General features: G+C 42.1%; 1 protein-coding gene across 1 annotated transcript in view; it reads left to right on the top strand.

Annotated features, from left to right (window-relative positions):
- The first annotated feature begins 6143 nt into the window (after nucleotides 1-6143).
- Nucleotides 6144-12399, top strand: part of LOC118787259 (mannosyl-oligosaccharide 1,2-alpha-mannosidase IA-like) — a 32452-nt gene continuing 26196 nt past the window's right edge. Inside the window, exon 1 of the mRNA XM_036542759.1 lies at nucleotides 6144-6650. Within this exon, the coding sequence (XP_036398652.1) occupies nucleotides 6144-6650 (507 nt within the window). The remainder of the gene's footprint in view (nucleotides 6651-12399) is intronic.

Below are 12399 nucleotides of genomic sequence, written 5' to 3'. Positions count from 1 at the left end.
GAGTACAGGGCTACTGATACAAAGAGATTACATTAAGACTAACACAAACCAAGGAAATCCACACTTCCAGGACCCATGATCAGTCATTGCCTCGAAGGGTTAATCTCATGAACAGTGCCTGTGGCTTTACAGGATTTCAATGCCTTAAGTTTCAACAGCACTTATATTTGCTTAACATGTGTCAAGTCAAAATACAGTGTGCTCTGGCTTTCAAAGGCATGAAGCATGAAGACCGCACTGCATAGGTCTATGGCAAAATAAATCCAAGGGAAAGAGTTAGGTTGGACAAATGAAACCTTGTTAGGGCAATTTGGCTTAGTGTGTGTACTTAGTCCGACCAAGAACTCTCCCTGGGTTACTTGGTATAATACTTCAGGAAAGTTCTAAGGAACCTGGAAATAATTTCAAGAGTTGAGTGTTATGTAAACGCAATATAACAACAGAAGAGTGGACCTGATTTTTATTCAGAGAAATATAGCACCTTACGTGTACTTTAATCCTTTAATATCCCTTTTCATAAACGTATATGCATAATGCATGACCACACTGTAGCCAAGTAACCAGGATGTATTGCTTCAATGGAAATTGAGACTTTTACCATGAATGCACTGTCCCCTGGAGGCCTGCTATTGTCTGCGAGGACTAAAATATCAGATGTGTGAGATAATATGCCATATTGTTTTTGATGAATGGCCAAAGCTTCTCAGCTTCACATGAATGGCAAAAGCTTGGCTTAGAACAGGTCGTTCTCCAGTGAAGACACATCACACCAAACTTTGATGGAAAGCTGCTCTCATTAATATATTTTCCTCATGCTCAGCAACAGCATCACAGTCAGTCCCAGGAGTATATAGTTGCGGGCTTGAATTGCATATGGGACATGCAACTGTACGCTGCCATACACGCTGGTGTACCCTTGAGCACGCTTTGCCAGGAGATAGCTGAATGGGATACTGAATATGCACGATGTAAAATCACAGCCACTAAATTACTTTATGTCCTCATTTGTGGCACTAGAAGGAAGAGGGTTTTTATGCGGTGGCTCCATTTTGAGAGTCTGTCAGGGAAATGCGGGCTGAGCTACATTTGCAAATAAAGTCATGGCTGATGCGCCTGCCGCCGTGTTTCCGCCTGTCGCCGGTGCTGAGTGCGCGTGAGGATCATCGAGAACGTTAATGAGTGCCCTCCTCACGCCGCAAACCGGGAGACATGCTGAATGTCATGTCAGCTAATGAACCCAAGAGCCTTTTAATAGATTTCCAGGCACAAAATGCCATAATGCTCCGTCTCTGAATGATCTGGGTGAGGGCGTTCTCTCTGTCTAATAAAGAGTATTAGAGGATTCAAATGTGCGATAGGCAGGGAAATTGGGGAGAAAAAGACACGGGCCATCAAACAACAGCCAAGCACACCATCCTTTTTTATTAAGGTGAGTCATTACTGCTGAGGCTTATGAACTTCTCAATTAATTAGCAAGACTGTCCCCAGCTGCCTAATTAAACTCTCTCTGGAAGATTTGGCTGTCAATACTAAATTGAGCATAGAGCTAATCCAGGTGGTGTTTGGCTGGGATCCACACAACAATGCTGCATCTGATCAGCTCATTCACAGGCTAAATTAGATTTCTTCAGATGCATTACAGTTTTTTTCGCCCCAAAAACATTATTACTTTTCAGAATGAATGCTCACGGCATGCATCTCAAAGGTGAGAGCCACATACTCCCTCATTAGGAACACTGGACCTTTTAGTGAAATGGTATCAGTCACGCTGCAGGTGATTCACAGCACCCAAATTCTCAAAAATTAGAAGAGCCCATTTTAAGTTATGATCCTGCTCATAGTTATAACAAGGTGAAGTCTTGTTTGCAGAAATACAGGTGTAGCTTTACTACAGGGAGGATAAAACATTTGGTCATTAAACATAAGATCAAGCTTTTGTGTCTCCCATAAAAAGGTACGCATTGTCCACTATGTCATGCATTTGTTACACATTGGTTTTTTGGAATCTGTGTGGTTGTGAGGTGGTGTTCTGTGATGTCACAATGAGTGCTGACACAGTGGGTCAGGCAGGGATGCGCTTGTCTGCCACCTGCTGGAGAGAGTGAGCATTAACCATGAAGACCACACGCAGGAGTAGAGTGTAGATAAGGGCTGCAACAGCTCTGATAACTCGGTACTGCCCCTCTCAGAGTGCAGCTGCTGTGCTGTCAACCACCCTCACCACTGAGCCAAACCCTGTCAGCCCAGTGTGTTGTACGTGAGTTATACCTGGGTGTGAAGGCTGCCTCCACTTGGAGTTCTTATCTCCTGTCCCAAGCAGTTAGTGATGGTAACAAGGCCCGGTGCCAAGGTAATATACAGAGGGATGCAGCTGTAATCTACGGGGTGGGTGCAAAAAGTTATAAATACTACGTAGAAATCGGGATATAAAGAGACAACTGGGGGTGCACTGAGGTCCGTCTGGGGGCGCAACTCACCCCTAAGCACCCCCATAGCGCCAGACCTGAGGGTTACATGCAGGTAAGGGGGTGCTGTGGGGAGAGCACCGAGACCACAACCCTCCCATGCTCCGCATTGCCTCCCTGCCATTACATCACAATTTCACACATGGCAGTCTCCCTTAGGCACAGTGTCTTATAAATCGTTTATATGTATGTGGGTATTTGCTGTAGTGCATCCTATGCCTTGCTTTGCAAAAGGTGGACATAAAGCATTGCCCTGCCCAAGATCTGAACCCGCAACCCCTTATCCTGGTGTAAGTTGGGTCATGTGACCAATGGAAGGTCACCCATTTTAGCTTCTCCCGTTTCCTCGTGTAACATCACACGTGCATGTTACCCCAAAAAACCTGCTTAGCTAATTAATGCATCACTTTAATGAGGAATATATCAGTTCATCAGTCAAACTGACTTCAGATACCAAAACAGCAGTCATTTCCTGCCTGGTTCTCAGGAACGAAGCAGCTCATTCGTTTGCATAAATACAAAAACCCGCCCTGAAGACAAGGCGATAAGAGAGGAAAAAAACATGCTCCCTCTGTAACTGTATTTTAAATGTATTAAAAAGTGCACTTGAGAAGCCTGAAGATGCCTTAGTGCTTTCTGTCTCTGCAATGAAAATTCACACTATTGTGCAATATATTACAGTGGCTTTAACAGAACAGACGGGGATGCGGCAAGGTGGTACAGCGAGCTTTATGATCATGATCTAGCGTGAGAGTGGTCAATAGCGATCCCAGTCATTGTTTAACATATTTCACAATAGCAGCTCCTTTGGCATAATGTGAAAATTATGTTGTAAAAACAAAAATCCAAAGAACCAAATAAAATTCAAATCCAACACCAAATCAAATGATAGCCTGGTAATACATGGACTTTATTACAAGGTACCAGTGGTCACAATAGAGTAATACGTGCTCAGCCATTACACGGCATGTTATATTGTACTGACTACCCAAAATATGTATAATAATCAGCAATAATCCATATCTTTGCTTGGTATATCCAACCATGCACCATGCTTCCGTTTATTATATGCATTCAGAACAGTGCTGTTATACTCACAGCATGCTATGTCTAAGTGTAAGTTTAAAATGGCTTTCTCACTGTGAGCTACAGTATGTTTGAGATTAAAATAGGGCCTCTTTGCCTCTGAAGTGGGAGATTTTCTGCCAGATCAGACTCTGTCGTGTATTTCCTTGTCTGTTTGCTTTTCCTTTGTTGGGTTTACCTCAAAGTAACCTTGCACAGAGACGGAGGCAACAGCTATCCAGCATCCATCTGCTCGTGGCTGGTCTCTCAAAAATGGCAGCCACTCAAATAGCAAACATTAAGGGTTTTCAGTCTTTTGATGTCATCAGCCAGGGCCAGAATGCTGAGAATAAACATGTTTTAATCTCCGCTATGGAGCACAATAAACACCAAAGACAAGTGATTCCATTTAAAGGTTTTTTTTTGTTTTTCCCCTAAGGGATATTCACCAACTTTGGTATGTCCAACAGTTTCCTCCATTTTCTATTTTCACATGGCTACCCTTTAAGTCAATGGCCGCCCAAAAGACATCGGCTTAAAAATGATTATACTGAAAGAAAGGGTCAAACACTCGTGGTCAAAGGTGTCAAGAATGAAGAAGAATGAAGAATGAAGCACACATAAAGATCATACTTGTAAATGAACCACATCCATTGGTGTGATGATTCTATTTTCAGGCTCAACATATCTTTACATAATTTAGTTCATTTTGGAGATGGAGCAAAGTGCCCACCGCTGATGACATCTTAGAGAAAGGCAGAAATGTCTTTCCATTCATTTGAGAGAATAATTTGCATGGCATTTCAATGCATTTAATTATAATGCAAGGTCAAAGGGGTAATCTAGTGAATGGGTAATAAGATGTTTTCCCATCTCATTTGAATGATCATACAAGTATCTGTGACAGAGACTCCACAATCACCTAATGAAATCAGATTTTGCAGGGTGAGGTGCAGATATCAAGAGTGAGCTGTCGATATTTAGAATGGCAGCAGAAAAAGGATCCAGAGCAAGCACATGGGGACCATCAGCTCACTGGACCAGGCCCAGACTGCCGAAAAATGGTTTGAGTGACAGCAGATGAAGAAGACCTGCGATGTTAGCAGCGACATCCTTTGCACTTCTAATCATTCAATCAATCAATCATTGTCAGGTTCTCTGTGCACTTCCATTATGATGTATGCAGATGTGTTGTGTGGACACAGATGATGTATGTTGCTTTTAAGAATAAATGTTCTATATGATGTATGGTATGCTAAAAATGATTACTGTTTATATTGTATGCTAAAATATTTACTATTCTGCCCTTATTGTGTAGCTTGGTTCACATTTACTGTATTACTGGCTGTCAGGCATCTGTGCTCCTGTTCTGGCTGTCCCTCTGGTATGTACTGAATATAGTGTGGCGTATTGGTAAGGAGCAGGGCTCGTAACCTAAAGGTTGCTGGTTCGTTTCCCTGCTGGGGCACTGCCGCTGTAACCTTGGGCAAGGTGCTTAACCCAGAATTGCCTCAGTAAATATCCAGCTGAGTAAATGGGTAACATGTAAAGTTGGAACCTAAGTAAGTCGCTCTGAATAAGAGCGTCTGATAAAGGACACTAATGTCATGTAACGTAATGTATACTGCAGCTGAACGGTAGCCCTGTAGGTCTCAAACGTCCACCGAATAAATTAATGATGACGTGATGATGACGATGATGATGATGATGATGATGGACAATCTGCAAGCAATATTACGATGCTGAAAGAATGCCTGGGGTCCTCCCGGGGACATGGTTCTGCAGCAGCGGCAGTTGACCAAAGTGGCTTAAACACCTCACCACGCCTGGAGGAAAATTTGCGCATCCCCACGGCCACAGATGCAATAGAGGTCCCTGAGATTCAAAGTTAGTACGCTCTGAGGACAGTGAAGTTTCATGGAAAGATGTGTCATATAATAGGATGTTGGATTACTTATATTCAATGAATTTTGAAATACACAACTACTGTGATACTAATACGTTAAATGCAAAACATATCCGTGCATATTATATTGGCTGAACTTGAAACACCCAATCAAACGGTTTGAGGTGGTAAAAGAAATAAACATGCAGAAAAGATATGCAAAAGATTGTAAAATTTTGATTTGTGTATTTTATAGTCCAGGGCGTATTTTGTGGTCATGTGTTTTAATACATATAAAGAATAGGCTTTTATCGTTACTAAGATCAACATTCACTGTTAGGACTGTTACCCCAGCTAAACTGATATTTTAAACCCTTTAGTTTTACCACTACAAAATCAGCGTTTATTTTACGATTTTTCGCTATTGTACGTGACAAACAGACGTTTTGCTCATGACGACCGAAGCGGCAAAGCAAGCGTGGCTGTCAATCACACAGTCCTGCCACACCTTCCGCGCCGGGCCAGCTGTCGGAGCGCTGTCAGCCGCGCTTCCAGCGGGGCACTTTTTACCAGGCGCTTATGGATAGCGTGACAAGTCTATTAAAATGGTGGCTGAGTAGCAGAGGATGCTTCGTAAATGGCCAGTCTACTACATCAACCGAATTCTGAATCTGTCATTTTCTGAATCCGATTCGTTTTGTATTCATGTGTTTTTACGAATAAGGAAAATGCGAGTCGTAACTCTGCTGCCTATGACCGCTATTCCGAGGAAGTCTGCAAGTCCTAACTCCTTTAGACTGACAGAGAAATTTGTTTTACTTCTGGCGTTCAGTGCTTTCATCACCTTGTGCTTCGGGGCAATCTTTTTCTTGCCGGATTCTTCAAAGCTGCTCAGCGGAGTTCTCTCACATTCGTCCTCGGTGGAAACGGACAGTCGAACAGGTACGGATAGCGTTTCCAGCATTAACAGGATGGGTATCGACGAAAGGAAGTTATTCAAGATTAGAGAAGACCATGAAAAAGTACTGAGAGAAGCCATAGACAGGCTCCAGAAACAACCCGATGAAATACGTCGAGACATAACGAGCGAGAAAGAGAAAGTAGCCGGTGCGGGTTTTCGAAAAAGGGGAACAGTTAACAACCTGCCTGTTGTCGAATACCTTCGGCCACCTGGAGCAACCGGACGCGAACCGTCAGACACAGATGCTGCAGAGAAACGAGCGAAAATTAAAGAGGTGAGTGGCATAAGGGATGCTGCACTTTTGTGATGGTTGCAAAGTCCAAACGCACGCTTGATGTCATGCATCAGTTGCATCTCAAACGTAGGAATTGGCTCTTCTCTGCTCTCTGTCCCACTTAACAAAATACATGTTGTGGTATCGCAGTGCAGTTGATTTGCGTGTCCAGGTGTCATGTTCGCAGGCGGTGAGTCGCAGTTACAGCTGGATGCGTTTGTGGAGTCGGTTTCCTGCAACGGCCAGGTATCTCGTTTGAGGCTCAAATGTATACTGAGCAAAGTGTGTGTAGAACCATTGTGTGGACTCCGATGAAACGTACTTTATTTAACACGTTGCAAATTATTGAAACCAAAGACAATGGATACCTAATAGGTACGGTCACGTGTAAGCATGTTTGGCAGTATACAGCAACAATCTCAAGTCAATTAGTAAGAGTCCCGAAGCCTGATTCCCTTATAGTGAAATGATAAAAGGACGATTTTTTTCTGGCACGGACATCATTAATGAGGCGTTCTGGTTTTTCAGCTGCTTGCTACCCAGATGGATGGTTGCAAGTTCGTAGGTGGGGAAGGGAGGTCAGCAAAATCTGAATTACTCTCGTAAATCCCAAACTGTACAAACGGACACCGTGTGACGTATCACTTGTACGCAAATACTTTTCATGATGATGTTGTGATTACGCACATGCTCCAAGGTTTATGGCCGTTCTCATTCTCTGAGCAGATTCTGCAATATTTGTGAAAGAGGACAGTTAAACTAGTATAAGAAAGTATACTTTACCCTGACTGAGCATCTGTATCCAGCAAGCAGCCCCTTTTACGTGCCGTCACACGTCTGTAGCAGGTTAGACCAGAAAGACGACAATACCAAGGCCCAGAATCACTATAGCAGCGATAAAACGTGTTCTTAAATTTGAGCAACGATTTTAAACAAATGTTTCATTTTTTTTTATTCTTTCTTAACAGCGTGCTTTTTTGTATTAATGAGAAATGCAGTGTGAAAATCTTGTATTCTCATTAAGAAATCCATGGAGATAGTGGTTCTTTTCCATGCTCTACTTTAGAAAGGATCTGCAGCACAAAGTGGACATTTTGCTGATTTTCATGTCTCATACTCATGAAATTTCAAGTGCCTTGTGATGTAGAAATCAAGCATTCAGGAGAAGACCATTGGTGTACTTTAACATAAGCATGCCCAAGGGGTTGCTTTGGAGAAGAAGATTATTAGTAAATGATCTTGCACATTTCTTTAAGCAGATCCAGATGTCTTTGCAGGTTGTGAATTATTACTTAAGTCTTTTTTTTTCTTCCTTTTTTTTTTTGTATGCCGCACATGTGCAATCTTTCAGATATACGCACTGGGGAATATGTATTGTCTGAAGTTAGGTCAGGCACAGCACTTTGCCAGTCAGCAAAGCCAAGCATGATGGGGAGCCTTGTCAGGACACTGATTTAACCTTGCTGTGGAGCATTTATCTGAACACCCTGTATTTTTCAGGTTTCTGCAAGCTTACCCCAACTCAAAAAAACAAGCCACCAGAAAAGGTTTTGAATTTAATTGATAACATTATGACCTATAGCTCCCTGTTCATGATCAAATGAGCGGGGTACATGTGAGCTATAGTTCTACATTCAAAAGAAGAGGCTGAATCACAGCTCCAGGCTCTGATGGTTTTTCCAAAGAAGATCCTTCCATGCTGTCCTGGGTTGTTAATTTCTGAAAGTGTGATTCAGAGAAGCTGTTAGCAGACGGGATGGGGGCCCTGGTCTGACAACATCATGACTCTGCGCTCTCCCTCAGGAGTGCTGGTTCCATACTCACTTACTTTCAGCATTACACAGTTAACTGGGCTTCTGTTGTGGATGCAGACTACAGCTGACCAGGGTGAGCTCTCTGCATCCTCACACATCGTGTTTTCTGCCGGTGTTTTGCAGCGTGTTGTGTAAAGATCATAATATTTTCAGACCTGTTCCCATGTCCTAGCTTTTGTGCATGCTTATAAAATTGGTATTCAAATCAGGCTTTGATGGGGCAGTGGTCCAGCATAAATGCAGGTAAAGATGTTTGTTTGCTAAGTACATATAGCCATTGATGGGGCGGGGGGGGGGGGGGGGGGGGGTCTTAGTAATAAACTGTCTCTGATCAAATGGCCTTAAAGAGATTTTTAAAGCAGATCATTCTAGAATATGGAAGGGCCATTTTTTTTGCATATGTCATGGACTGCACTGCAATCCTTCTAGGAAAGATTAAATAAATTTATAAATATCTGAACTGCAGAGCCTTCACATGGAGTCAGGATCTCTGAGTCTGGCAAATGGCTGGTGACGAAATTATCTGCAGCGTGGTAGGATGCTAATTGCTATCTTACCACCACTGGCTTTGTGTCAGATGACTTTTTTTGCAAATCACCAAACACATCAAAGTAAAAGCTGTTTTGGTTTGGTAGTTCTTACCAGTGAACGTGTAAATGAGCCAGCTTGGAATACGATTATAATTAAATGAACTCTCTGGTGGTATGGCAAAGCAGTTTTACTTTGCGCCATCAGAAGAAAGTCTTGGAATATGTTTCAAGCAGTTTGGAAGCAAGACCATGGGAGAGCTCTCTGCTAATTACAGCACCGTGACTCATGTCACTTTGGAAACCCCCCAGCTCTTCGTTTGCACATTAAGTGGGAGTTTAAAAATATGTGTTACATTTTCAGTCACTGCACAAACTTCTAATTTGAAGCCACATCAAAAATTGTGGAAAGAAATTATTACATGATTTCGTATTCTAAAGCAGAGTCCTTTCATTGAATTATTTCATTATTTCATGTTTCATATGTAAGCCATATCCCATCATTTTTTTTTGAAAACAATGATTAGTGACAGTTTAGTGAGGAAAGCATGAGTCTGCATGTGACAAATTAAATTTTTCTAACTGCACTCCAATCTAGAATATTCATCTCTGTCTCTCTTTAATATCATTTTCCTTTGACCCTCAGGAAAACCAAAACCGTTTCTTTGAATAAAGTTATGAATGCATACATTACCCATCTTTAATTATTGGTGATAAAAGGTTCTGGTGCATTCATCTCTAATGAAAAGGAGTTTTAAGACTGTAAAATGAAAGTACATGAAAAGGTTTTGTCCAGAATTAAAAGGCTTAGGTGATACTGAAAATCGTGGCACTGTGATTTAAATTAGCTCAAATCGTCAAATCTGTGAACATCTTACTTAGTTGTCCATTGAAGGCCCCTGCTTGGTAACCCACTGCAGGTTATAAGAGACTGACCAGTACTTCAGTGCTTTTTAAACTGCAAGAGGTGCAGAGAGACAGTGGATCTATAGAGAAGTTTCTCAGGTTTAATGAGCAGCTCTAATGCTCACGAAGCTGCTCAAGTGAAGGCCTCCTAATTGAAGATTTTCTCAGCCTCACGTGCAGGCCCGAGGACATCATAACCAAATTAGGCCCTGCCAGTTGGATTAATTAATTTTGCCGATCCCCGTCATTTGTTTTCCCCTTCCACGTTACCAGCAGAGCGCAGTTGATGTGAGTGTCATTCAGAATAAGGGAGCAGCTGTTCAGTTTGTCTGCGGAGCAAGCTGATGATAATGCATAAAGGTCGTTTCAGAAAGGCTTTCCCACGGATACCTGCTCCCCTCATTAGCTGGAGCCGCGGTGTATGCGTTCGGATGGCTGCTAATACGGGCCCAGGAGGCTCTGCTTGTCAGTATTGCAATGGCTTTCAGCACAAGGCTCAATTAACCAATGTGCCAATGGCTCTTCTCATCGGCATCATTATATTTCTTTACTGTCATTTAGCACAGGCTCTTATCCAGAGCGACTTACATTGGGTACAGTTTTTTACATGTTATCTATTTATGCAGCTGGGTATGTACCGAGGCAGTTGTGGGTTAAGTACCTAGCCCAAGGGTACAACGGCAGTACCCTGCGGGGAATTGAACCAGTAACCTTTCATTTATCAGCCTTGCTCCTTACCACTATGCTACACTGTTACAGTGGCAGAGGTTCCCATCCTTCTCCCTGATACCTGTGAAGGATAGTTAATGGCATGTTAAATACTATCTAGTTAATATGACAAATACCAGAACACAGCTGCTGTGTGTCAGAGTGAATGAGATTCCAAACATAAGAGCATAGTGATCCTTAATTAAAACACTCTCACTCACAATAAATCACAGAAACCCAGAGGAGTGAAGCCTAGCCTTTCTACACAAATTTACTTTCCTCTTCAGTTGTAAAAATTCAAAGCCTCACAGATTCTCTGTGTCGGCAGCTTTCGATTTCCCACGTATTTCATGCGCAGATTGATTGCTTTGCCCCTGTGAGAATATTATTATTACTGCGTATCGGTCATATTAACATAAACTTAAAAGAGTGTGTCCATGTCCCTTTCCAATTGGGAGCACAGGAAATAGCTGCTGCAAGACAAACTGTATCTTGGAAAGTTATGAATATTTTGACCTTTTCTTTTCTCACATCCTTTTTTGTTGTTGTTTTTTTGAAATCGTTTTTTTTTTTTTTATGACCAGAAGAAAGATCCTGTACTGTTATGTTCTCCTCTCATTTGTTTTTTAAAAAAAAAAAAATTCTCTTGCTTTTGGATTCATCTCCAATTCTGACTGAGGTATTTAGAGAGAGGAATTGACATGCTCAACTCTATGACCTTGGTGTGTAACAAAAGCATTGTCTAAATAACTAAACAGTATAGTAACGTGTTAAATGTGTAAAGGCAAATGTGTAGGAACAACTGAATCATGCTTTCACGCCTAACACATTATTTGATTTCCAAACTGACTTTGGATTTCAAGCTCTTAGAGTGGAGGGACTGGATACACGCTAGTGTAGTTATCGACCCGTACAAGAAAAAGTGCCTTGTTTCAGACAAGCGAATGTGAAAATCGTGGAAACCCTGTAGCGGAACAGCGTTTGATTCAATTCTGCTGCTCTGCAGCTCACCTAAAACACGGGCTCCCCGTCCTCTAGGCAGGGAAGGGAGGCGTGCTGCAGAGCATTGTTAGTTTGACTGCGGCGCTTTGCCTCTGTGGATTAATTGCATGTGCTCTCACCCGCGTTTGGGGTGGCAGTGCAGAGCACATTGTGACATCACAGTACTGTCCAGCATGTCCGCGTTCTCAGACCGGATGAGTGAGCACGTTCCGCAGGGCTAAAGAAGGGATGTGAATTTTTTCTCTCAATCCGTGTATTCTACAAGGACGTCATTATTTTCTCTCTGTCCTTCCTGCAAACTGAGGTTTATCTTTAGCAGTTCGTTAGTGTTGATCTGAGGGGGGAGAAGGTTATCCAAGTAGCAAAGAAAAACATAGACATATTGATTGAGGCAATGCTTCATATTTCCAATCATTTTTTATGTTTGTTGTTTATATTTCCAGTCATTTTTATGTTCATATTAACACATTTTTTTGTATGTACACAGTGTGTACACAGTGCAACAGCAGGATGTCCGGTTTTCACTGTCAGTGCAATCCCACAAAGTCATTCACTGAAGTCATTCACTTGTCTGTCAAGTCAGTTCTTAGGCTGTGTATGTAATATATCTGTCTGCATGTGAGTGTGTGTGTGTGTGTGTGTCTGTGTCTCTGTGCATGTATATGAGTGTGTCTATGTTTGTGTGTGTTTGTGTGTCAGTGTTTGTGCATGTGAGATTTGTCAATGGAGAGCATTAGTATCTGAAAAATGAGCGTCTCACGCCAAGTAGCAAAGAGATTGTGTGCATTGTGC

The sequence above is a fragment of the Megalops cyprinoides genome, chromosome 12 (assembly GCF_013368585.1).
Source record: "Megalops cyprinoides isolate fMegCyp1 chromosome 12, fMegCyp1.pri, whole genome shotgun sequence".
NCBI lineage: Eukaryota > Metazoa > Chordata > Actinopteri > Elopiformes > Megalopidae > Megalops > Megalops cyprinoides.
Note: the sequence above shows the minus strand (reverse complement) of the source record. Positions and strands in the feature narration are given on the sequence as shown.